This window comes from Cimex lectularius, unplaced genomic scaffold (genome assembly GCF_000648675.2).
Source record: "Cimex lectularius strain Harlan isolate CLEC.00 unplaced genomic scaffold, Clec_2.1 scaffold8, whole genome shotgun sequence".
Lineage (NCBI taxonomy): Eukaryota > Metazoa > Arthropoda > Insecta > Hemiptera > Cimicidae > Cimex > Cimex lectularius.
In genome coordinates this window covers 2,004,568-2,032,178 of record NW_019392656.1, presented here as the reverse complement: position 1 = coordinate 2,032,178, position 27,611 = coordinate 2,004,568, and the positions used below count along the sequence as shown (strand labels likewise).

At 31.4% G+C, this 27,611-nt stretch overlaps 3 protein-coding genes across 8 annotated transcripts; 1 reads left to right on the top strand and 2 right to left on the bottom strand.

The window, feature by feature from the left end:
• Positions 1-1,362: 1,362 nt before the first annotated feature.
• LOC106669635 (serine/threonine-protein kinase PAK 3) lies at positions 1,363-19,751 on the bottom strand. 3 transcript variants are annotated; one of them, XM_014399216.2, is made up of 10 exons: positions 15,908-16,838; positions 7,557-7,752; positions 6,053-6,212; positions 5,762-5,976; positions 5,423-5,694; positions 5,169-5,355; positions 4,724-4,916; positions 4,462-4,658; positions 4,257-4,394; positions 1,363-2,115 (listed from the first exon to the last, which is right to left on the bottom strand). In XM_014399216.2, exons 1-10 carry the CDS (start codon positions 15,961-15,963, stop codon positions 2,032-2,034), a joined length of 1,698 nt encoding a protein of 565 aa, XP_014254702.1. In that variant the 5' UTR covers positions 15,964-16,838; the 3' UTR covers positions 1,363-2,031. The 3 variants fall into 3 exon arrangements, with proteins under 3 accessions (XP_014254702.1, XP_014254703.1, XP_024080440.1); XM_014399217.2 differs by lacking the exon at positions 15,908-16,838 and adding an exon at positions 19,617-19,751 and having other exon boundaries at positions 2,026-2,115; XM_024224672.1 differs by lacking the exon at positions 15,908-16,838 and adding an exon at positions 8,103-8,171 and having other exon boundaries at positions 2,026-2,115.
• Positions 19,752-19,790: 39 nt separating this feature from the next.
• Positions 19,791-23,194, top strand: LOC106669636 (presenilins-associated rhomboid-like protein, mitochondrial). 2 transcript variants are annotated; one of them, XM_014399218.1, is made up of 9 exons: positions 19,791-19,934; positions 21,573-21,783; positions 21,848-21,949; positions 22,129-22,279; positions 22,345-22,440; positions 22,500-22,624; positions 22,721-22,822; positions 22,892-22,989; positions 23,053-23,194. In XM_014399218.1, the coding sequence occupies exons 1-9, from the start codon at positions 19,891-19,893 to the stop codon at positions 23,138-23,140; spliced, it is 1,017 nt and encodes a 338-aa protein (XP_014254704.1). In that variant the 5' UTR covers positions 19,791-19,890; the 3' UTR covers positions 23,141-23,194. The 2 variants fall into 2 exon arrangements, with proteins under 2 accessions (XP_014254704.1, XP_014254705.1); XM_014399219.2 differs by having other exon boundaries at positions 19,802-19,934; positions 22,132-22,279.
• A 742-nt stretch (positions 23,195-23,936) lies between these two features.
• LOC106669748 (S-formylglutathione hydrolase) lies at positions 23,937-26,988 on the bottom strand. 3 transcript variants are annotated; one of them, XM_014399438.2, is made up of 6 exons: positions 26,943-26,988; positions 25,148-25,221; positions 24,904-25,091; positions 24,654-24,843; positions 24,374-24,593; positions 23,937-24,311 (listed from the first exon to the last, which is right to left on the bottom strand). In XM_014399438.2, exons 2-6 carry the CDS (start codon positions 25,213-25,215, stop codon positions 24,129-24,131), a joined length of 849 nt encoding a protein of 282 aa, XP_014254924.1. In that variant the 5' UTR covers positions 25,216-25,221; positions 26,943-26,988; the 3' UTR covers positions 23,937-24,128. The 3 variants fall into 3 exon arrangements, with proteins under 3 accessions (XP_014254924.1, XP_014254925.1, XP_014254923.1); XM_014399439.2 differs by having other exon boundaries at positions 25,148-25,215; positions 26,943-26,964; XM_014399437.2 differs by lacking the exon at positions 26,943-26,988 and adding an exon at positions 26,866-26,925.
• Positions 26,989-27,611: the final 623 nt, after the last annotated feature.

Genomic DNA, 27,611 nt, shown 5'->3' with positions numbered 1-27,611 from the left:
CGTTTCAAAATATAGTAACTAGCCTGCGGGAGTGGCAATAATAGGACAATTAGTAATTACACTTGGATAATTATCCTTAACATCCTCTTAACATAATTCATCAAGATCACACCATCAAGGATTAATAAATAATAAAATGATATACATATAGTAATATTTATTATCCGAATGTACTATATCTATTTACAAAGACCATTCTAATAAAATAAATGGACTTCCTTTTTACACTTAAATACATGGTATAAGAAAACATAAAAAAATGAACTACTTGACCACAAAAAGTGAGAAAATAAATGCACATGCTCTCAACGAGCTACATATTTTTAATAAATATTGTTGCAATACTTTATTTATATAATTTACAATACTGATTCAATACATAATTAACTCTATAATTAGTCAAATACACAAGACATAGGCACAACTCTGAACAAAAACAAGGTAATACAATAAATAGGGATCCCTGGTAAAAATTAAAAATCTTAAAAATTAATATTTGATTATCATTTAAAATTATTTTATAATCAAGCAGTTATGAGCATTAGGCCTTAACTGAAAATAATGTTATAAAATATATTAGGGGGAACCCACTCAAAAAGAAAGCTTTAAATGCAATTAATGAAAATTAATTATCACAAGAATAAAACAAAAATGTATCAGGAATCGTATGTCAATGGGCAATAAAATATATACTTTTACATAAAATTTTAACAAATACTATAAGTCTCTTGTACACAATATTAATAATACTTATTGTGCTCATGGATGGAGTGTGCAGAGGAAGTATTATTTCTGTAAAGTACCCTCTTATCACCCTCTAGGAGAATGTTAAAGCCGTGGCAGATGTTGCTTAGAGTAGCGTTGTTTATCTATTTTTATTTGTATAATTATGAAATCGCTTATTATGTATTAAAAAGGAAAGTTGTAAATATCTGAAGGAATATTTCATACCGTCTTTTCCCTCAATGCCTGCGTAATTTTGTTTTAATCAATATTTCTCATTCATTTAGTATAATTTAGTAGATCTTTTTTTCTTTTTATCTAGACGATCAAACTGCTTCTAATAATATGTTTTACCACTACAACGTCCTCATGTTACAAATATTGTAAAAAAATAATGCTCTGGTAATGCATTAGTAAATCGTAACATGAGACTAATATTGCTATATATGTGTGAAATGGCAAAACCGAAAGGCACTAGTGGGCAATAAACTATATATACGGTACAAAATAAATATTCCAGCCTCCGGGATTTAAAATTAATCCAAATGGTTTTTGCTACTTTACTTGTATCATTATTTTGAAATTGATGGTAAAGAGTTTGCGCATTCCTGAATTCTATGTAAGCTTAGTTTTAGGTTATTTGCACATCAAAATAAAAGATGAGTTTAATATATACTTAAAAGATAACAGATTTCCTTTGATATATTGAGATGAATAGCACCATAATTTGCAAAACTGATTACTCTTTTTTTTAACCTCTTTGTTTTTATAAATAATTTGAAAAAGGATATTCAATAAAATTATATGTCTGCCTCTTTACGAAATCACACGAGGTGAGGTTGATATGTTTTACTCTTCAAAATGGTTATAAAAAAATTTCACAAACTAATAAGGCATTAAGGGAAAATAATATTAGAATTACAATAACATTTCATTTGAAGGTGAATATGTTTTTCCAGTATTGTTTTTAATTTTTAACAAACTGAAGTAAATAGTAAATACCTATTTTTTATTATTTTCTTAATAACATTATAAGGGAAATCAATACTTCTGACCTCACTCGTTCAAAGATAGAGGCTTGCTTTCTATTGTAATTCATGTCTATATAAAATATAGAAACTCACTATTTACATATCTTTGTAAAATATAAATAGCAAAACATTGTAAAACCATAGTCGTGCTTAAGCTTTAGTCTTAGTAAAATATTATTATACAAGAAACTAAATTCTATCAAACATCTGCCATTGCTAAGTTATTTTACACTACGGACGCCTGCTGGTCAACAGCAGTCGGCCGTGAAGGCAAATCTCAGTGTGTTTTAACCGATTCTTTCGCTGCCATTATCAGTGGAGTCAAACTAGCAAGCGGCCTTGACAGTTTCAAAAACGGATGCTGAAAATAAGCAAATTTCCTGTTAGCAATGATTTTAAAGTAGAATAACAGAAATAATTGATGTTGTTTTAACAAAAAAAAAAAAAAAAAAAAAGTATGGCTGTTAATTATCTTGAGTATCCAAGGTTGATTCTACTTGAAACTTCTGTAATTACTATTAATTGGGATACTTTTCTTCTTTGCCGATTCCTTATGTCGCTGCCTCTTTATTTTTACTCTCACTTTACTAATTATAAAAGTTGTTCATTTATCAAATCAAATTTCATTTCAAACATTCTAAATACATACTCAGATTTAGGTAGAAGAAGAAAATACAGATGCAAACACACGTCCTCACAAATCTTCACGTTTACTGAATCATCTGTTGTCAAGAAGATGCTTGATTGCAAAATAACTTTTTTTAACATGGGCATTTCAACTGCAAGGTTATATGAACCCTCGGGGTGCCGATGTTTTTGAAAAAAAGCCTGTTTGTAAGTATGTCAAGTTCGAATGCAGGGCCGCTGGATTCGAACCCGGGACCTTTACCTTACAGTGATGAGTGGCGTGTCAACGCATAAACCTAAAATTGTAACAGGTACAGACTGCAAAAAACTGCATGTGTGTATCTTAACGATTTAGATAATGAGGCTATCACTTTACTCAACCAATACAGTGCTTCGTGTTGTTTAATAATTAAATATTATTTTTAAAAAAATTGAACAGTGAAGAATATTTGAAACTGAAAACTCATTATATGTTTTGCTTAACTTAACTTACAATCTAATATTAAGATACTGTATAATCCCTGAAATAATTTAATATTTCACTGCAAAGAAAGGATTTATGCAGTAACAAAGTTTAGAGTTGAAGGGAAAAGCTTGGATTAACCTATGTAAATATTTCAAATATTTATAAATAAAACAAATGAGAGATGGAAATTTGAATTCTGGCGAGGAGCATGAGCAGGTGAGAACTCAGGGGCAGGTGAGTGAGGAGAACTGGGGTAAAGGCAAGTTTGGACGCCCAATCAAGAAATAGAGAAAAAACTTGACTTGCAATTCTCCAGCCCGTTTTTGCCGAGGAGGATACATTGCTCGGAATAAGAACAGTAAGGCCAGACCATGAAGACCTCAAAAGAATTCCAGGAGAAGGAATCATTGACAGGACCAGGGCTCCAACAGAGAATGTCTTGACACCTAGAAAGCTATGCGTTTTTTTTTTTTTTTTATTTAAATTCTGTGTATGTAAACTTTTTTGGTTTAATAGAAGCATAATTGTTTTCCCTTAATCAAGCCTCACTAGTTTTGTTTTTTGTTTTGTTTTTACAAAGGGATTTTTGACGAAATCTATTTTAAGTTCTTCAGTGTCATTTTAGTATTAATTATATTAAAAGTTGTTAGATTGTATGTATGTATTTTATTTTACTCCTCCTAGGTTTTTCTTACCAACATAGCCAGGGTACTACCCAGCCAATGAAAATCAATGTAGTAAGTTAAGTACCAGGGGGATTTGGCTGGGACCAACGAACAAAAATTAAGTTTTCTTCTTATTTTGAACCACCCTGCACTCAACCAACCTTTAATTTACTTGGGGATAGGGCCTAAATTGTAGACACCAGGAGGTAGACGTGATTAAAGGATAGAAGACTGAGCCAACTTTACAGAGAGGGTCAGTGAATGACCGGTTTAGCACCAGCGCTTTCAGTTATGAATGTCCCCGGTTCGAAACCCACTGAAATGGCCAATTTTCACTTTTCTTTTCCATTTCCCCTGCTTTTCTTTCTTTCCCCCTAAAACTTGCTCCTTTTCCTTTCCTTCTCATCACAACTATATGCTTATCCCTCCTTCCTCAGGGTTTCATTATTTTCCTACCCAAAGAAAAATAATGTGTTATCTAACAAATTATCTTAGTTCAAGCTGGAACCTATACCATCTCGATTGAGCTTTGTGCATCTGCTGTTCTAGAACAACCAGGGGAGTTCTCGGTGCAACAAAAGTTAATTTTAGTACAGCCTATTCAGCTTTTTCCTTTTATTAATGTTAATATATATTTTTAACAGTTTAAATCTGTTACAAAATATATTATAATAAATCATTTGAACTCTTAAATAATTTTCTTTTGGGATAAATACTGAGTAACGAAGGTAATTAAGTACTTACTTTCAAAAGCTCAGAAGCAGATGCTCTGCATTCCACTTCTACTTCAAGGCACTGATCCAGAAAGTCTTGGAAAATTTGTGACAGTTTTTCCTTCTCCTTAATTTCTGGTTTTCCATTTGTTGCAATAAGGTATAACGCCTAAAAAGTAATTAAAGAAGGTTAAGAATTTTAACAGTGCAAGTGAGAATTGTACAAAATTAATTACCCTTAATGGATTTTCATTCAGGTAAGGAGGTTCCCCTTCTATCATTTCTATAGCCATGATACCTAGAGACCAAATATCCACTTTTGGCCCATACTGTTTACGAGTGACGACTTCCGGAGCCATCCAGTACGGAGTACCGACCATAGTGGTTCTTTTTGATTGTTCAGGAGAAATTTGAGCACAAAATCCAAAGTCAGCTGTGGATGTAAAATATCAAGTAAAGGAATAAGCTTAATTATTTAAGAGGGTTTTTTCCACATACTCAGCTTAACACTCCCGTCTAATCCTAACAGAATGTTATCAGATTTGATGTCTCTATGGATTACTTGGTTACAATGGAGAAATTCTAAGGCTTGCAACACTTCCCGGCAAACGGAGGCAATCTGTCCTTCGTCCATACACGTCTCAGTTACAACATCTGTTAACGAACCCCCAGGGAGATACTCCATAACAACCTATTAAAAGTACAAAAATAAAACAATTCAATTAAAACATCACTCTTTGATGACACAGAAACAGATTTTTATTGCCGAGTTACTTATCAATGTTACCTCTCCATTTTTCCTCAAGTACAAATCAAAATTTGAAAATGAATCCATGAGAATGGATATAAATAAATAATAACTATTTCTTGTCAAGAAACTCATTAATTGTAACTCAGAAGAAGATAAATCAAATCAGAAAGGTTTGATATATCACCCACTCACCCAGAGTTCCTCGACGACAAGGTAACTATCAAGGTAATTAACAACATTAGGATGTTTATTCTCCCTCATGACAAGAATTTCATTTATAATTAACTCTTTTTTTGGTTGCTGGGAGAGATTCATTTGTTTAATAGCCACTTCCATCCCCGTTGATGCTTCTATAGCTGTGTAAACAGTTCCTGAGGCCCTGTACAATATTATTCTAGTTAAGTTAAATTCAAAATTATAGTAAGAGTTCACAGATGAAAGGTTACCCTTGTCCAATCTTCTCCATTTTTGTGTACTTCCGATTAGGGTCTCCAACAGTCACAATTGTTCTAAGTCTATCGAGTATTTCATCATCGGAGAGTTTCTTTTTTCTCACTTGAGCAGGAGTAACAGGATTTGCGTTCGAATTTGTGAGAGCGGCTATGTTGTGATTCTTGTTTTTGTCTAAGGTGGGAGTCGAAGGCGTCGTCATTGTCCCGTTTGTTGTTCTCATTGGCGTGAGTGGTGTCGGGCTGATGTCTTCTACTGGCTTTGTGTACTACAAAAAAAATTAAACATGATTACTTTTATAAAATAGAATATAAAAAATTGTAATTTATACATACAATTGATTTAGTTCTTTCTGGTCTTGTGGCAACGGGTGGAGGTGGTGTTTCGTCTTCTTGTTCAGAAGAAGTTGACGTTCCAGTTGCTGATGCAGGAAGATATGTGTTTGGTTCAGTGTCGGGAGTCGAGGAAGAAGATGGGTGTGAAAGAGACTGTGACTGGGCTGAATTTTGTCTAAGCGGTCTCAGTGAAACTTCAAGACCACCACTGTTACCTGAAAATTTGAAATACAAATTAACTTATTTGATAAATAATGAATGATGCCAAAGCTGTTTTAAACCAGTGCGTACCGATCATTTTAGTAGTGGTCATGAACTTTGAACCCTTCACCTCCTTGCTGGAATTGTCAAACCAGTTCAAGACATCTAAAACAGCCTGTGGATTCTTCTTCTGCTCTTGTTTGCTGATGTTTGAATTCATCAAGAGCCTCGTCCACGCTTCTGGCATCCCCTAGAAAAAGAAAAATAATAAAATTTTTGAAATGATTTAAATTATGAGTGATTTCTGCCATACAGGAGAGAGCTCTATGTCCAACCACCCGTTAGGCATTGCAGACGAGTGTTCAGACAACTTTACAATATCTATCAAATTATTCATATATATTCAAATTATCAAAAATCATCTAGAAATCCAACATAAGACATCTATGTAACAAATAGAAAAATTGGATGTTATCATAATTTCCTACGATTAATAAATACTTTACTCAATTGACTTGATTTGAATTTATTTTTACAGTTTATTTTATTTTTTATTTATTTTTTTAAAAAGCAATCTCAAATTTTGAAAAAATTCCAAAATATAGGAAATAAGAACAAAATAAGATAACATACAACAAACAGAATAAAATAAGTATACAATATTTTGTGAATTATTTTGGACAGGTTATTTATATATTTATTTATTACTATTATTCATATGAACTTTTCCTTCTTACAATGATAGAATTATTATAAATTGAATTAAAATTCTCAATTGCTTTGTTAAAAAGAGTCAAAATATACATTATTTTCTTTATATACATACTTATTCTACTACAATACTTTTATTTGAGTACAATAAATTTTTTCCTTTTGAAATCATTTTTAGGATGGTAAAGTTATATATTAGAAGCTTAAAAAATTGAATGAAGGTACTAGATTTTGGAATTGTTAAAATACTTTTGCCTGTGGGTACAAAGCATTCAATCAAGGTAAATACGAGTGCTCTTTGATAACACATAACGTACGACGATCATACCAGTACAACATAAATCTTGCACCTCTAAAACAATAAAAGAAATGCTTTTAAAAATAGTACATATTTTCACATTGACAATGACATAAGGATATCATTATTGATAAAGCTAAGGGGGAATAATCACAATGCTTTTAAAAAGGAAGCGACAGTCTATGATACTGAAATGAACTTGAAAAAAAGCTTAAAATTGTGTTTTCAAAGCGTTTACACCTATTCGATAAAAGCAGAATGTGAATGAATCTATAAACACCTATGGTGTAAATTATAAATGTTGAAAGTTATGTTACTGGATGAATGACATGCAAATTGGCTATTTACTTACTTTGAGCGGCAGCTTGTAACAGAACAGAAAAACTATTGTATACATTCTGCAGTGTAAATTTTTGACGTGATACACACACTGTGCTCCATTCCGTTCTACATTTTTAGTGTCATTCACTTTGACAGTCGTAAAATTTTCGGATTGATCAAAAGTGCATGGCACATAAATGTAGCATATATAAAAAAAGCTCTTTCTCAAAGGCAAATAAACCAAAAAATGCGGTGTTTATTTACCGTGAACTCGCCGGTGACAGTGTCATATCCAACATGAACCGTGTGTTCAAAGTTTGTCGGATACGAGATGTTAGGCTTCTCAGTCTCTCTCGTCTTCGTCCGGCTTTTCTTGGCCGCCTTCTTTTTCCTGTCATCGGCATCTGGCTCTTTGGGGAGGGGTCTCATGTCTACAGGCACTGTTGGCGTTGTTTCAACTCTGTAATAAAAATGATCATGTAATTATAATATTAATAAGATACACTTCTTAGATATAAGGTTAATTTGATAAGGACAATTCTTAATTTTAACATTTCTTTTTTTTTTTTTTTTTAAACAATATAAAATATTCTAAGGGTTTCTGGTATTATATATTCTATATAATTATTCTAAAAAGGATTATTTTTCTTTATAAAACCTTGACATAATACCAATGTTAATAGTAATTAATTATCTTGTAGTTAGTAAGTTTCGGGGTTGGCAAATGGCATTGGTCATCGCCTTTATCGTGTAGCAATAATTGTTTCTTAAAAGTTGTTTAAATTTTAAGAAAAAACTAATGTTACTAACTGTTGAATTCAATCTCTGAAAAAATCACATGCAGTTAAAGTAATGCGGTAATACTAGCTGTTATGTGATAAACACACAAAAAACCTAACTCTGCAACTTTACAATCCCTCTGATCAGCAAAATGAGAAATGGCCTTTATTGTTAAAAAAAAGAAAAAATGATTATGCATTTTGTGATCTCAGTTACTGCACTAAAATATTTGTATACAGGACAAATAAAATAAATGCTTTTATGGAACTCAAACAACCAAGTTCTTTAAAATTATTATTTAAAAGACAATATTAATTTGGTTCTACCAAAATCATGACAAACAACAGACTTGTGAAGAGTGGAAGATGGGAATGTAGCATTCTCCACTGGTTGTTTGCGTTCCATAAAAACATACCCGATCTACAATATTGTATAAATATATCATGTTTAAATGTGAAAAGGGGAAAAAAAGTTTCTGAAAACTATTTTATTTGTTATGACTCATTGTTTATGTAATATCTCAATGCAGGTCATCAAACAATCTAACATCATATGTGTCACCTGTCAACAGCAAAGAGCGACAATTGATGAATTGAAATTGGAATTTAAATTGCATAGAATAACCATTCCAAGTTGATCATACTCAACTTCACACAAGACTAAAATAATCTGAATGGAAGAATCAGAAAAGTTTGGACTTTTTGACTGTTGATCAACCAACAGAAGACATAGGTAAATTTTGAACAACTTACATTGCAAATTTACTTTTAAATAAGAGACAGCATTTAAAAAAAATTAACTTTTATTTATCCCAGTAATATCATCTTGCTTTTTTCATTTTAGATTTTTCTCAGGTTGGAAAACAGTCAAAAACCATGGTTTTAGCAAGCATGGATTGAAGAGGTCATACTACTTTGCTATTAAGGTTTTAAGGAGATGACTGACATTTAAATTGCTGTTTGTCTTTTTTTTTAAATTGTCGTTCCTTCTCCTCATTTCTAATAATCAACAGTCAATCGTTGATTCGAACGAAGAATTAATGAACTGCTTCAACCATTTATTGATTAATGCCACTGCATTTTGGGGCCTTTCTGACCAAGTGCTCCTAACAGTAATAAGAACAGAGCCAAATAGACCCTGAAATGGTTGAAGCAGTTCATTATTTCTTTATTCGAATCAATGATTGACTTCTGATCATCAGGACATTTGTAGATGTATTAATGCAACAGGAAAAAATGAGTAGATCATTTTGTTTTTCCACCAAAAAGAATACAACGATGCACTCAAAATATTCATACGTCTTAAGATTGCTCACATGGCAAGTGGTCAAATGTCTGAAATTACATTTTGATTCTTTACACTTTTTTTAAAGCTTGTAACTATTCAAATATAGATTTAAACAAGCTTGAATAATCCAGTTTGTAACTTAGGATAGATTTAATCAATCACCCCCTCTTTTATTTGACTATTTCTCCAAAAAGCTTTTCTACCTAAAGGTCAGATCCATTTCAACATGACCCACACTGTACTGCTCGCACATAAATGATCAAATTGAATTTTTTTTTTTAGATTTTATTAATGCACAACCGTTTATTTTTACCTGTAGCCCTAGATAATATGAAGTTAAATAAGTATTAGTTTTTTTAAAGGTTAGCATTTACACAGATTATTTACATACAGTTGCCAGATTAGATTTTAATAAACCAGGTTTTGACAGGTTTGACAATACGTATACAATTAAGACAGAAACGTGCATAACAGAGAGAATATTGTAACAGTGTTTGTTTTATTAACTATCAGCACTTGTGCACTTTAACTTTAAGATTTAAATACAATATCATATTTGTATCATCTAGAATTTTGTCTTGTTTACTTATTTTCTTTAAGTTTAAAATATACAGGTATTTTACCATACATGTCTTATCTTAATTTGATAGAATTAAGATAAGAATTGTTTTTTTCACACCACTCAATAATCTGTATAGAAATGTAAAACGGATAATGCAAAAATTACATTCAAATGATTAAGAATGAAAGCCTCTAAGCCCTGATTCGCTTTGATAATTTTACACTAAATTGCTCATGTGGAAAATGATCTAGAGTTTGATTCTGTAGAAATGATATTCAATTGGAGGATTAGATGTCACATAAAAAATGCACACCCATTTGAGTTTAATTATTATTATTATTTAACAATAAAATTAAGTAAGTTTAAATTTTGTAGGTTGTGCTTGATGGTTTAGCTAGGTTATTTAATAAAGGTAGTCTTTTATTTAACATGTTAAAAACAAACAATTTTATCAAGTTAAGATAAAAACCAACTTCCCCATTATTCAATAATCAGTACGCATTGAAATTCACTTTTTCAGAGATTGTAACAATTTATTTTAAATCAAGCCTTTCACAGAAAATATTTCCATTTCAACATAAATTCTAAGCTCAGATCTGAGAAAATTAATTACGTAGAAAACAACAAAAACTCATTTGATTTAAATGAATTTGTATAAATTACGGAAATAAGGATTAGAGAAAAATTCTCAGCTGTTTGATCTTTGTAAGAAATCACACATTGAAATTGAATAATTTTGGTTTATCTAGTTAATTGATTGTAGACTTATCCAATCATGTGAAACACAAATACACATTTTTTAAATTTTTTTATTGGCTTAAATATAAAATTAAGCAGGTTTTTCCATTTAATTATAAGGTAAAATAGTTATTTGCATTCAAATAAAAACTTATAAAAATAATAAATTCATGACAAGCTTAAATAATTCATATGCAGATATTCTTCCACTATTACTCAACAATGAAGGAATCAAAATTTAAGTTTGCAAAGACGAATGGGACATTTCCTTTTTAACAAACAGACAAAAGAATACGGCATTAGCAATTTAATGTATTGATTTATTCGAGGGATTGCTCACACCATACGACTGTAATCTGCAATAGACATTTAATTTGCAGATCATACTATACTAGTTTCTCTAAAAACACTCATAACGTTAAATAAGAGGCGACATAATACAATTTAATTAAACAACCCAGTCCAAGCCCAAACAGCCAAAATCTAATTGTGAAATTTCTTCTTAAGGACTGACAAACCAGTAGCTGCGTTGTTTTTGATCAACCTGGTCTGCCAATATTTGCCGTTTTGCTCTGTCAGACACAATTTGGCTTTTCGCCACATTGAGTGATTCGTCTAAAATATATTAAGATTTTATAAAATGATAATGATATGTTATTTTCAGCTTTAATTATATCTGTGGAAGTATAATTTATCAAATGCATATTTGTGAAATTTGTTTTGATGAAATCTAAGGCCACACACAAACAAAGGAACAATAATAGCAATCTTGTGAAAATAAGCAGACAAAAATGATCAGAAACGACTAAGCTACAGGACAAAAACATATTTAAATCTTCTGAATTTAAATTGGTGTGGTTAAAAGTTTTTCAAAAAAAAGTCGGCCTCTTTACTACATACACACCACAACCAGTATTGATCTATTGTGCATGAGTCGGGTGAGGATACAATTCTCATTTTGCAAACACTGTAATTTATTGTGAAAAATCGTGAGAAATAAAAGCCTTTGTGCATTGTTTGCATTAGTCACAGTCCATCTTCTCACTGATATCTTTACTTCATCGATATTATAATCATAGTGATTACAGGATTGATTTCCTTGTGCGCAGTATGTTTTGAAAATAAAATGAGTCTAAGTTGAGAATTTTGTTACCAATTCCGACTACTATTTGCCCAATTGTATAAACATTAACCTCTCCAATTCACATCTGTATAAATAAATTTAGAAATCTGGGTCATTCATATTGTATTTTAATGTTATCGTAATGCGATAAAATTTTATTTATGAGTAAAATTTACATTTTTAATTGTGACTAAGCTTTTTGAAAAGTTATTATAAAAACAAATAAAGCCTATTATAGAAAGAAAGAAAATCATCCCCAACCACCAATTTGGATTCCGAACAAGACATTCAACAATAGGCCAAATTCACCGAGTAACAGATGTTATAAAAAAACTTTTTTAAGAAAAACAAATTTGTTCTGCCATCTTCCTTGATGGTCAAGCTTTTGACAAGGTCTGGCACACAGCATCAATAAACTAACATGTATGTTACCAAAACAGTATGTCAATATTATTAGTTCCTACCTGACAGACTGTTTAGAGTCAAACAAGAAGGTCAACATTCAAAACTAAAAACAAATGCAGGAGTGCCACAAGGTAGCATATTAGGTCCACTTCTTTACTTGCATACTTTACTTGCTATACACCACACACTTCTTTACTTGTTATACACCAGTGATTTTCCGAAAATAGATGGATTAAAACTGCAACGTTTGCAGATGACACAGCGGTGATATCAGTAGGACCAATTATCAACTAGTCAACCAAAATCCTTCAAAATGCTTGTAATAAGATAAACGAATGGACAAAAAATGGAAAATCAAGCTAAATCAGCATCTAATCTTTACAAACAAAAAAGTGGACCATGTTCCGTCGCTCACAATTGATGGAACTACTATACCATTCAGCGATACAGCTAAATATCTGGGAATGACCTTAGATGCCAAGCTGAGATGGAAAGTATACATGAAGAAAAAAGGACAGAAATAGGTTTAAGATATAGACAGCTATACTGGCTGATAGGAGCGGCTCCAACCTTGCTATACAAAATAAAATATTATTATACAAACTAGTCCTAAAGCCTATGTGGACATATGGTATTCAACTATGGGGTAGTACCAAACACAGCAATATCAAAATCATACAAACACTCAAAAATAAAATCTTACATAACATGGTCAATGCACCTTGGTATGTAAGGAATAAGGACTTACTTAGGGATCTTAAGATCCCTGAGGTCACGGCGGAAATACAAAGATTTGCCGCCAAACACCAGTCTCGCCTCAGCCAGCACGAGAATGTGGAAACAACTCCTACAAAACCGAAACACCGTCAGAAGGTTAAAAAAAAACCAAAGCCATATGAACTAGTGCAGTTAAAAATTAGTGAATAGTGAAATGTTCATCTTACTGTACCAATGGGTTTATATGAATGTAAAGATTTATTATTTATTTATTCTATATATATTATTGTAAAATTAATGGTTTGTCTAATAAGACCAGTTTTAATAAATCAATTTAATTAACTTAAAAATAAATAAAATAAAATAAAATTTTTAAATGTCAGAAACTCATTCACATTTCCTTCTTCATTGTAGTAGAGATTTCTCCCTTTAGCACTTAAACTTTCATCTATTGTACCCATCTTTGCTAAAGTATCTCCTGGAAAATCAGTATGGCTTAAGAACTGCTTTCTATGCACCAAGCTTTTTCTTATCTATTGCAGGGCAGTTGTAAAGGACATGTTCTGTGTTTCTGTCCCTTGTAGATATAACAGTGATTGGTCATTTGTCAACAGTTTTATTTTTCCCCCTGTTTTAAAAGGTGGTGTTTAATTGGAGGACGTATATATACCAGTGAGAGTTTTTTTATTGCTTTATGTTAAATAGGATTTCCTCTTTCTCCTATTGGGTAGTTTATGAAAGTACCTTTTTGCTTGCCACATGTTTGGTTTTTGTTCCCAGTATTTATTATGTTCTTTTATACACAGCTTAATTACAGAAAACAAAAATAAAAACTATCCAAACCGGCTAAATTGAATAGTGGAATTTCTACACACACACACACAAAAAAAAAAAAATCTTTTTGTCCATATGCTTGTGTACAATCCTAGTGAAGAGAATTTCTACAAAATTATTTAAACCTAATGCTAAATAGCCGGAAGTAAAGTTTGAAAAAATTTAAATTTACAAAATTCCGCCTTCCAAAATATTCAAATTCAAATTATCCAAGTCACGCTAGCACAAGTAGTTAGAGCAACGGCGTATTAAGCCGAAGGACATGGGTTCGAATCCCGCTCGTGACACTAATTTTTCATCTCAACCAAAAACCTTAGATAAAAATAATAATTAATTGGAATAATTAATATGGTCAATTATGACCACTAAGCAAATATGAATTACTTTCAAATTATGTTGCAGTTCTTATAACAAAATATAATGGTTTTAAACCTACCAAAACTGTGTTTATTAAAAAAATTAAATGAGTAAATATTATGTAAAATTATGCATGTAAAAAACCGCAAGTTGGATCATTGTAAGATGTGGGCTATGTTTAAACGGATTCAACCTTTAGATAGAAATGTTGTTACCGTATTCTCTTTGGAGAAACGATCAAAAGGGGGTTCCTGCACTCTCACATTAACTTGATTATCTAATTATCTATTTAGCTGTATACTCATGCATCCAAGGATAAAAACTGGATTATTCAAACTCGTCCTCAAGCCCATGTTTGAAATTTAAAAAATAACTGTTCAATTCAGATTTGAACAAATGAATTTAAATTAACCATTTAAACAGCTCACGACACACTAACTTCCTGCACCTTAAAAGAAAATAGGCACATGTTGGTTTTAGTATATGGATTTCATTCATATTGAATTAAACAAGTTGAAAAATGTTTCATATTATTTTATGACAAAAATATTGAAAATAATGTCATTTAAATGAATATTGTCTAGATAAGAATGTTTTTTACGCACAACTCAACTTGTTGAAAAGCAGATTCAAAATACAATTAGACAAAAAATAATGGAACATTTATTTGTTTAATAGGGGCACTATAAATAGAAATAATTAAGGTGGAGTGTGTTATCAATTACTTCTCAAACTGGTTTTAAGCAGTTAAAAGTTTTTTTGTATAGCAAGTTTAAAGTCTTGAGCAGCAGTAGTTTTCAGCCAATAGTTTATACCCAGTTTGTAAGTGGAACTATCATTTCTAACCAGTGCACCCACATATTAGCGTTGATTTTGGACATTATTTGATGGCATAATTGGTTTTTACTTGTAGTGAATGAAATAAAGGAAAAAATGAGTTTCAGCCCAGATTTTTTGTTGTTCATTAGGCAGATGATTTAAACAATAATAATGGTACATTTCAAGTTCTTAAAATAGATAAATATCAATATTGAACGATTCTTATCTAGATTAAAAATGTTCGTCCTGCACCACTCAACAAGCTGAATGGCAGTTGTGAAAATCAATTTGACAAAGAATAAAACACAGATTTTGTCTACGATAAAGAAAATTGCCAGAAATTATTAATCAAATGGATCATGTGTCAATGTTTGGGACAAATGTAATTATTTTGGTCAATATTTGAAGGCATAATATTTGTCTATGAAAAACTATATTGCAATAATGTATCACCATGTAATGTTTGAGATTAAATTTTATCTTCTTTGACATTGTTTGAAGGCATAGCTTGTTTTGCCGTGTAGTGATTAAAACGTGACATGAGTTTCGGTCCAGTTTTGTGCTGTTAATCAGGGAGATGATGTAAAATGAATAAAACAGTTTGTTTCATTTCAATTAATTTTTAAAATAAATAAATATCAATATTTAAAAAATTTCCTGCACCACCTCATCAAGCTGAATGGCAGGATTGAAAATTAATTTGGCAAAAAATAAAACAGATTTTGTCTACCATAAAGAATCACCCCGAGGGTTCATATAACATTGCAGCTTATTGATTGAGCATATCACATGTCAATGTTTGTGATAAAATTTAAAGGTTTTTGCCATTATTTGAAGTCATACTTTCTATTCACTTGTAGTTAATGAAATGTGAGAAAAATGAGTTGTCCCAGGTTTTGGCTGTTGATTAACCAGATGTTTTAAATTAACAGGTAGATAGATTTAATTTAAGAGACATGTCAATGTTGAAATCCATTAGATGAAGAAGTTTACCTATTGCTAGAGAGTCTGACAGGTGGTGCTGGAGGCTTATCTTCGTCGTCTGACATTGTGCTGGAGGTGTGTTATCAACTGTCAAATCTAACAAGCGTAGGATGGCACCAAAAACGAAACGGCAGCTTTTTTTAGCGAAAGGTCGTTGGAAGTAACAGTGAATCGGCCCGAGTTCTATCGTGAAGTCGCGACTGACAAAACAGGAAGTACAAAAACGTATGAATCACTCGAGATAAAGCTCGAGATCGAAATGAAAATTGTGGATGTGCGTCTGACGTTTTTGGACTTCGCCCTTTGCAGAGGGCCCCGGCCCGTTTTTTCCAAGGAGTCCGCACTGTACGAAGGCGATCAGCCCCGTGTCCGTCCTCCGGCGAGAAATCCCGCACGACCGTCCGACGTCGGAACGAATCGAAACTTCACCTCTTTCCCGTGTCGGTTTGGCGTCGTTCCGAAACGGAGGCAAAAGCATGTAGAAACAAGTTGAATTATCACAGCCGAGGGATTTTTATTGTTCAGATTTCTCGCCGAACGTTATCTCGGGCTCAGGGTACGAGATAAAATGCGTTCATCTCACGGTTTTCAGTCTGACAAAAACGCTGCCCTCGTCGAAACGTTTCCAATTTTCATATTTCGGGATGAACCTAAACGGAACTTTCGTCCATCTCACATAAAACTACTAACAGCCGGATATCTCAAGATTAAATAAATTAAAACAAAATAAACACTTGTAAGGGCCGCACTCCGCCATATCTGTCCAGTGTCCACCATTAAAATTGAAGTTCGAGGTTAAAATCATACTGCATGCAACCTCCCTGTCCGACTTTTATTTCTAAAAAAAATTCAATCTCTTCCAATAAAAAGACATCACTAAAAAAATGATAATAATTAATACTAATAACTTTTAATTTCCGTGATATGAATTTCTTTTTAACCCTGGAGTCAACGCATTCGCCGATCGTAGTTTTGAAAAACAAGGATGAGTAATAGTGCTAAAAAATTGACTGAGTAATAAAGTAAAAATAACGAAATGGCGTCCAAAAGGCAGAAATAATAATTAGCGCCCAACATATTTTACACGCTTAAATCAAACTGTAAAATTTAAAAAAAAAGATTCCTTTTAAACAAATTTCATCGATTGTAAAATATGGTTGTAATAATTTCCGAAAAATTAAAACAACTTAAAAAAGAGAAAAAAACCCGGTCCAGAAACAGAGCCCCTACATTTCTCGTCATTTTTCTAATAGTTTTATTAATACTTGCCGAAAAAAAAAATATATAAATGATTAAAAAAAATAACAGAAAGTATGGTTCAATCTTTTAAAAACTTCTTTCCAAACACTGCTACAAATAATGAATATAGTTATTTGGAATACAGTTAATTATTTGTGCTCACTCTCACACTCTCTTTCTCCTCTCTCTCTCTCTCTCTCTCTCTCTCTCTCTCTCTCTCTCTCTAAAAAAATAAAAAAAAAAAAAAAAAAAAAAAAAAAAACCATTTACTATTTAGAAAAGATAAATTATTCTTAAAAAATTTACTTTCCTACATTTCCGAATTTATGATATATTCTACAATTTTTTTCAAAATGCATATAAGTTAAATGATATGAGAAGAATTGTGCTATCAAATTGACCATGTAATAAAGTAAAAATTATGGAATGCATTCCAAAAGACGGAAATATAATTAGCCCCCAACCTGTTTCGCATCCTTAAATCAAATTGTAAAATTAAAAAAATAAAAAGATTCCTTTGAAATAAGTTTCATCAAATGTAAAAGATATGTGACTGTAATAATTTTCAAAAAATTAAAACAGCGTAAAACGAGAGAAACAAACCAGTACAGAAACAAATCCCCGACATTTCTTGTCATTTTTATATACTTTTTTTAAATTAATAATTACAGAAAAAAATAACGATAAAAAAAATAATAGCGAAAACAAGGTTCAATTTTTTAAAAACTCTTTACCAGACAACAATGCTTCAAATAATGAATACAGCCATTTGTAAGACAATACATTTCTCACTTTATCAAAAAAACTGTAACGTTAAAACAATTTACTACTTGGAAAAGATAAATATTTACTTATCTAGTCGCTAATTTTTAATAAATTCTACGAATTTAAAAAAAGCATATAAATTATATGATTTAAGAATAATTGGGAGAACAAAGTGACCGAATAATAAAGTAAAAATAATGAAATGGTGTCCACAAGCCAGAATTGATAATTAGCATTCATGTTCACATGCTTAAGTCTGATTGACAAATTAAAACACAACTTAATTAAAAAAGAGAAAAACACCCAATGCAGAAACAAATCTACATTTCTCTCATTTTCTATAATTGTTTTATTGATAACTTCAGAAAAAAATTGATAATAATGATTACAAAATATAAAAAACATGTTCAATTTTTGTTAATCTTTTTATCAGACAATAATGCTACAAATAATGTCAGTTGAGATTTTCGGGTTCTGGGTATTTTGGTTGTCACATAACTTTCCTGGTATGGAAAATGATTCCTGTGTGTTTTGGGCTCAAGAGATTGAAACACATTGTACACCTCTCTCAACTGGGAAGGCCTATTATGCCCTTTATATGTCACAAGTTAGATATGACATTGTATTGTGGGGCAGAGATGTCACTCAGCCTGCTTAAAAAGAGAACTTTGAGAGTGATTCTAGTGCTGGGATACAGAGACAGCGTCTAAGTTCAAAACAGCTCAATATACTTACAATTTGTTGTAGTAGTGAGGAGTAGTCATGAATTCATCAAACATTCTTGACCGCTCCTCATGACTGCAAGAAATTATCAAACAACCAGCCACTAAAAACTCACATACTTACAATTCCTGTGAACTATATCCTACAAATGAGTAACCACCAAGACAGTACAAAACACTTATGTCATGACTACAGAACCAGGCATAAGGACAATTGACAATTTTGCACTTGTATCGCACTTTAGTCTATAATCAATGGCAAAAAATTTAGTACTAAATGTGCAGACAAATTGAATTTAAAAACGAGGATTAAAAGAAAATGCCACAACTTCTTCTTGAACTAGTGCTCTATGTGATGTCACAAATCATGCAATAATTTATAAATATATATTTATAGTTTTTATAAGTTTTGTGTATACATATTTACGTATTTTAACAAATATGTAAGACGCTGCTATGCAAATTTTTTCCGTCTCTAAATAAAAGTTGTCGATCTGATTGGTTTGAGGACAACTCATTTCTTCTGCTATCAAAATCTTGAAACAATTTACTATTTAAAAAAGATAACTATTTTTTATGTACTTTCCTATAATTGCTCATTTTTGTTAAATATGTACAAATTTTACAAAATGCATATAAGTTACACGATATGAGAATAATTGTTCAAACAAATTGATTTAATCATAAAGTTCAAATAACTAGAAACAGAACTCAAGAGAAAGTGCAAGTCCTAAACATAAAAAACCAAAACATGAATTATATATTTTTAACTTACTTGAGTCATATTCATTTTTTAGTCATACCTAAATTTAAAGCAGGCGAAGTTCATTACAGACGGAAACAAAATATCTTGCAATTAAATTTAGTAATATAATAATAGAAATCGTTAAGCGAAAAAGAAAAAATCAAAATGGTAAATTGTAATTTTAATAAATTATGAAAGCATTTTAAAGATAAAGATAAAATAATTTTATGACGAAAAATAAACATACTTTGAATAAATGTACCACTTTGAATTTGTTTTATCCATTAATTCTCCAGTTAGCCCATTAAATGTTTGGCATGTGTTGTCCAGTGGCTCCTGTCGTTCACGTACTCTTCCCGACCCATCCCTTGATACGTTTATCGGGCCCACGTGAGATAAAGAATCGGAGAGGGAAGGTTACACCGGCTGTTATCCAAATTGAACATTCAAAATTTGCTTTAGCAAATTCAATACAGCGGTAATGCCACTCATCGTCGTACAGACTTAGTTTAAACACGAAGATGCTCCTGAGAACTGCGATGAACTTGGAGGGCCACTGCTTCAGGTAAATGGGGATTTGTTGACACGCGAATGCTACCGATGATAATTCTAATTTTGTAAATATGGACACAATTTAAACTCCTGTACCAAGATAATTTCAATTTATCATGAAGCTTGGCCAGTTATAGTTTTTCTCAATGACCTGCTCTTGTTTCCTTCAAAATTCTATCAATTGAACTGCTCCATCATTTTTTTAATTTTGTTTAACTGTATGAACTTTGCCAAGGACATTCTTATCACTCTTTTCTTTAATGTTTTATAGAAACAAAGACAATATAAGGCAGTGGAATTGTGAATGCGTATATGTTGATTTTGCACAGATATATTCAATATTAAATTCTGAGTCATGAGCATCTTTATACTATAATGTATTCTTATATTGTGAAATGTTGCAGTGCGTCTGTCAGAAGATAAATTGTCTCTCACTATGGCTTTTTTTAATGTTTGACAGATCAGTAAACTCAATTTAAGTTGTTGAATCAGTAATGATCATCATTTTATGTTTAGGTCTTCTCAGTTAAAGACTTTTTTATTTTATTTCTTAATTTTATTATTTGATGATGCATTGTATTAATGAGGGAGTATCATGAAGAAAGGGCCAGGGGTGATGGGGGAATTGAACCCACGACCAGAGTGTCTAAAAGCTGAGAGTCTATCACGTTAAGTACTCGGCTACTGAGTTCTTTAAAATTTTCTTTAACTATGAAATATCACCTTCAGGTCTGATAGGTGATAAATTTGCAAAATCTCAAGGCATTCTTAGATTGTTCAGTGACCAAAGTTAATATTAAATTGATTTTCTATCATGATCGTCATTTTATGTTTGACCGTTTCAGTTAAAGAATGTGTTCTTCAATATCTTCTTTAACTGTGAAATATCACCTCCAGGTCTGATAGGTGATCAGACATCTCAGGCCAGACTAAAGCCCTTCAAGATTGTCTGACAAAATTTATAAGTTTATTTTCTTATTTACCTAATTTACAAAATTTGAACTTTACATGGAAGTAAAATCTTAAATTGATGTTCTGATATTCTAAATTGAACATCCTTTTTTATTTTTACAACATTATAAGTATGGGGACCGTGGTAGCCGAGTGGTTAGCATGAGAGACTCACGCCGCGGTTGTGGGTTCGATTCCCACTGTCACCTCTGGCCCTTTTTTCCCGATAACCCCCAATTTGAACAACATATATAAGAAATTCGTCATGGCTAATATGCAAAGATCATAAAGCAAAAAAAAAAATCATTATAAGTAGAGAATCTTTATTGAAATATGCATGTGTGTCTGTATGTTTTAAAGGTACGACCTTCAGAAAATGATTGCCACCTTTCTCATTTTAGTATATTTTATTTTAATTTTTCGTTAATTTCAAGAAAAAAATTCTGAATGTCTATTGCTGAAACATATTAAAACGATATAAATTGTATTTGATAAAAAACAGCTTTCTGGAATTAACCTAAAAAAGAACACAATAAAGAAAGAAAAAATCGGAAGAGCATAAAATTTGATTATATTATTAGATCTGATAAGTAAGATTAATTATGAAATCAGATTCATTTTTTAATGTGAGATTTTATTTTTAAGGTATAATCATGATTAAACAAATAAGTAATTTTGTCGTCATAAATTTATTTTATAGGCTGTTTGAAAGCAAGGCCATCAATTCAAATGGGTATTGGTTAAGAATGAAGTTCAAGAAGTTCTCAACTTCGTCGACTTTCAACACAAGGGGGCAATGGTCAAACAAACCAAAACTCGAATCCTTCCAGCCTCAATTCGACAACGTGAACATCGACACAAGAAATCTCACAGGAGGGCGACTAATTAAGCCATTTTTCTTCACCCTTGCAGTAAGTTGTAAATTATTGCATCTTTGGCCCTTTTTTTGTTACAAATCGATGCAAACTGTTTTAGTTCAGTACTGCAAGCATTTCAGGAGCGGCGATTTGGCATTATGAAAATACTAGGCCTAATTACTTTAAAGACTGGAAGTCATCTGACAGGGCATATAAATATGTAGGTAACTACCAATTTATTTCTTTTTAATTAATTAATATTTTTATTTTTAATAAGTTGAGTTAAGTTTATAATTTACTTTTTAAAGGTCTTTTCAGTAAATAAAGTGATTATTTTGACAATTATTTGCAAAAGCTGTATGTACTTTTTTCCCTTATTTTACATTATTGTTGTTGTAGCAGAGGCATAGGAATTTTTGGAGTGACCTTAACTCGGCTGCACAAATATTTCTTCCGATATGCCTAGCGAACATTCTTGTCTTTTTGGCATGGAGAGTACCACAACTTGAATACACCATGATCAAGTATTTCTGTTCTAACCCTGCAGCAAGTAATATTGATTGTTTTTTAAGCCTATATTCAACAGGTAAATCTCAATTAAGAATAAATTTATAGAAAATAACTGCTGGCCTATGGTGTTGTCGACATTCAGCCACCACTCTTTTTTGCATATATTCGCAAATATGTACGTACTGCAGAGCTTCTGCACAGGTATGGCTATTTAACGTGAAACAGGGGTTGAACTGTATAACTCGACAATTGTTTTTTAGCTGCCACATTGAGCATGGGTAAGGAACAATTTCTAGGATTCTACATGGCAGCAGGCGCTGTCGCATCGTTTGCTAGTTATGTGCATAAAGTGATTGCTTCAAAACCTGGATTATCCCTTGGAGCTGTAAGATTTACATACATATTTTTAAATAATAAACAACTTTCAAGTTTGTTTATGGATGTTTAATATAATTAAATAAATTCATTGTAAATGTTTTAGAGTGGTGCAATTATGGGTATACTTGGTTATACTTGCGTGACCTACCCTGACATACAATTGAGTATAATTCTTCTCCCATTTTTTACTTTTAAAGCTGGACTTGTAAGTCAATTTTTTTTAATCACTAAAATAATTTTCTTATTTAATTTTTGTTGTTTTATTAATCTTTAGGCAATAAAAGTGATAATGGGCTTGGACCTTGCTGGCGTGCTATTAGGCTGGAGATTTTTCGATCATGCAGCTCATTTAGGTGGAGCAGCTTTTGGAATGTAAGTTTTTGGTTTTCCTGTAAAACTGTAATAATTTCACTGTACAACTATGCTGCTTTTCAGATTCTGGGGTCTTTGGGGCAACCAACACATCTGGCAGAAACGTGAAATCATGGTCAAATATTGGCGGGATTTCAAAAAGAAAATTTAAACGGCTAGATCTTTTCATTATTTCCCTTTTAAAAGAATAAATTATTACAAAATACTACTGTTAAAAGTAAACCATGGTATTGATTAGTCATATTTTTCTATTTTAATTGTACATAATGCTGATATACTGTTTTTTTAAACATTTGTTTGAACTTTTGTTTATTGAAAATATCAAACGTAATTTAAGTTTTTAGTTTAGTTTAAGTGTAATTTAATTTTAGATTTTGTTTTTCTTTTGTCCACCTGGATTTTACCCAAGGACAAAAATGTGCATTAAATTGGAAAAAAAACCTGTTATAAAACAAAGAAGAAACTACTTATAATTTAAAAATTTCACTTTTTGTGTAAATTATTAGTACAAATTTGATACAATATTTTGACAAATACCAAAATACTTTTTAACTTTTGGCCAAAACTACTGTTATTAATTGGCAATCCCTGAATTAGACGAATTTTGTTGGAAACAGTTATCAAATGCATGATATTTTTGCTCAATTGTATTAATGTTGAACAAGTCTGGCGATGGGTTCCTAGTTCAATAGTTGAAAATGAATGGAAGTTAAAATGATACAAATACATAAAAATAAATTAAATGTATAACGATGATTAACATTATACAACAATTAATAAAAGACTAATAATAATAAGTATTGCATAGGCATAATTAAAACAAAAGAAGAAAGTAAAAATTATATTTTATTTGACATTTTTGATACCCAAATTTTAAAACTATATATAATATATAGTTAAATATTTTTTTTTCAATCTAAAATAATAATATAAAAATAGAATAATTCAATATTATTAAGTAGTAGAAAAAAAATGTTATAACAAAGCAAATGTTTGGTTTAGAAAATGTTTTACAAGATAAACTAAAGTTTTTGGCATGTGAACTTATCTTTATTATTGTTTCTGGTTTATTGGTTCTGCATACTGCAAAAATGGAAAAACCTTTTAACTGAAAAAACAAAATAAACAGAAAAGACTGATTACTGCGTCAAATATTTGGCATGATGTTGAAAATGTTCTCCAATAAAAGATGATACATAAAAATAGCTATGATCGTATCCTTCTCGCATATGCAGTATGACAGGCACTTGCGCAGATTTGCAAGCTTGTAGAAAATTTTCTGGCTGGAGTTGGCCGTTGGACAAAAACTCATCAGCAGCACCCTATAAAATAAGAGGTCAATTTCCATTGGTACACTGTGTTGATTTTTTAATTATCATTTAACCTGATCGATTAAAATGTCACTAAGCGGCCCATCAAATTTGGCAACTAAAGAGGTTGCGTCATAATCATGCCACTTGTCTTCTTCTTCGCCCAAGTATCCCTTGAAGGCCTTCTTTCCCCAGGGGCTCTGAGTCGGATTGCAGATTGGCGCAAAAGCACTCACGGATCGGTATTTTCCAGGGTTTTTCAAATAACAAATAAGAGCACCATGGCCTCCCATGCTTGAAATAAATAATTAATAAATATAATATTGTATAAGTGCGTATAAGTATATATTTTACCTATGACCCATGATGCTTTGATGATAAGGATCAGAAGGAAAATTAGTGTTTATAACATCTGGGAGCTCACTTGTAATATACGAGTACATGTTGTAGTTAGTCTTCCAAGGATCTTGAGTCGCGTCAACATAAAAACTGGCCCCAGAGCCAAAATCGTAGCTATCATCTTCCCCAGGGATATTTACTCCTCCTTTTTAAGGAAATCACAGTTATTTTTAAAAGAAATATATTTTTAAAGGCAGAAATATACTTGGGCTCGTATCAGGGGAGACGACAATGAAATTGTGCTTGCTGGCATGTTGTTGCGCTCCTGACTTTATTATAAAATTCTGTTCGGTGCAAGTCAAGCCTGAGAGCCAATAAACGACTGGGACATTCTTTCCATCGCAATCCGGCGGGAGATAGATCCCAAATTTCATTGTGCATTTTAAAACTTTGCTGAAAAAAAAAAAAAAAATCAATTTTGTTTTGAGTTTAACAAAAAACCGACTTGCCTGACATGGCTGTAGACATTTTGAAACCCTCCAAAACATTTGTTGGATGAAAGTAGTTTCAACGACATCTGGAACTTCAAAATTTCATTGAGGTTACAATTTAAAAAATTAGGAAAAAAATAAAACTAAAAAATGCTGTCTTATCCTTCTTGTTTCCAGAACAAATATACAATTGGATCATCCAACCCCGCAATACATACAAATTATAAAATTGTCACATTCATTCATAATGATGGAGTGCTTTGTATTTCTCCATTATTGCAAAAAGTAAATCAAATCAGTATTAATGTACCATTATTGACCCTTCCACACCCTTCATAGTAATAAATAAAACCAGCCAAACAAGGAACTAAAACTTGGTTGTGCATAAGAAAAATTATCATACGATAAATTGGCCTACAAGCTCTCTGTAAGGAGTTAAAGTATAATTAGAAAACACCATGAACTTTTTTTTTCAAGGCCAACATTTGTAAGAATTTGCCTAAGTAATTTGTATTCCGTACAATAACAAAAAAGTTTTCATTTTTTTTTTAAAACTTCGAATACAGATTACTTAACTTATAATGAAAAAATAATTAATTAATAATATTCTTGACCTTTTAACGTTTTAACTATTTATAACACAAATAAATTGTAAGATGTGGTGACCACAACGATTTAGGTGTCAAATCAGTGCTCATCACAGTAAGGAAAAGGAATCAAATCCAGCAGCCATGCATTTGAAACAGACATAATTTTTTTTTTAATGACATTTAACGTGTTGAAATTGGCAAGGTGAAGCACCTGTCGCTGGTCAACCTTATCGTCCTATTCTCATTTCTTTGTTATTTTGCATTATCTTGTAGTTGATCTTCATGTTATTTGATCAATTATGACCGAAAATAAATAGCCTCAGTGTTATGAAATAAAACACATACCAAACCTCCAGAGAAAATTTGTCTGATAGACAAACCCAGTAAGCTTAGACGAGAGGATGATCGCAGATGATCAAGCTTGTTCATCACTTTACCGTAAATGTTAATTGGTCTGTTCTTCACCTGTTTTTTTCAATTAATTTGTTCATAATATTCATTACTAAATGTCTTAATCCAATCAAATTTGTTAGATATCCAACAGTTTAGGAAATATGATTGTCAAAAATAGTTCTGTCAATCAATAAATTGACATTTAGAAAAATTTCCCTAAAAGATTAATTTTATTAATCATGCATAATTGTTCTATGAAAACATGTTTCAAAAGTGCTTTTTAGATATTTTGAACCTCAAATTTTATGATCAACACACCACATACATTTAGAAAAAAATATACAATATATGTACACATGCTGGATTTGTTCTTTTAAGGCATGTTGTTTTTTTTTTTTTTTTTACACTATCATTACATATTTTCCGGAGCCAAAGTAATGTGTCAAAACCTCACAAATGAGGCATAAGACTTCAGAGATATCAGGACTTGTTACGATATGGTTTATGTGTCAAAGAGGCTTGTTGCATATCCTCATTTCATGCACAACATATAATCCTTTGTATTTCACGTATTAATGCTAAACTTTTTCATGGAGGATGAAGTGGACGTATTTCCGCTATGTTTCATTTCTCTTAAATTAATTGAACATCTTTCAATTCCCCAAAACAATGCACATGGAGGACAGACAGAAGAAAAAGTGGGAAAACAGCAACAAGAAACAACAAGCACAGTTCACAAACGCCTTTCATTACCATATATTAAAGATTTGTTTGAAATGCGTAAAAACTAAGTATATTTTAAGTAAATAAATCTGAGTTTTTGTACTCACAATTTTGTACCTGGGGAAAAGGAGGTAACAAAAGGAAGACTAGAACGATGCCTGGCGTCAATGCGATCGTCAGGAAAAGGGAATGGTTAATTTTTGAATAGGCCCTCAACAATAAAACCCACATAATAATCAATAAAGAAGAAATATCATAAACATAAAGAAAAAAAACCAATACGTTTTAGTGAGAACAGTTAAAAGCTGTAAAAAGGATTTTGTAAAGCAAATTAAAAGAGATGGAAAAATTGTATTAAAAAGACATATTAAATATTTATTTTGAATAATGGTTTATTTAATAAGGTTAATAAGGTGCTAATAAACCATTATTAAAAATAAATATTTAAAAAACTGTGAAGTCTAATGGTAAACCGAAACTACAATTGGTCATCATCAGTAAGTGGAAAAAATGTCCAATGCAGATTAAGACCTGTGCTGAGGAGAGTCATCTGTAAACTAAACTATCAAACAAGACAAGATAAATCTTACAATTTTAGTAACTTTAAAATTTCAAAAAATTTGTATAGTTTTAAAGGTTTGTCAGACTGAATAATATGCTTAAATTATCACTGCAGAGAGAAAATTAATTAGGGCAAGTCAAAACGTGTTAAACGGGGATCGACGAAACTATGTGGTCCTTACTAATAATATATGCAACCACTATCAGTTCTACTA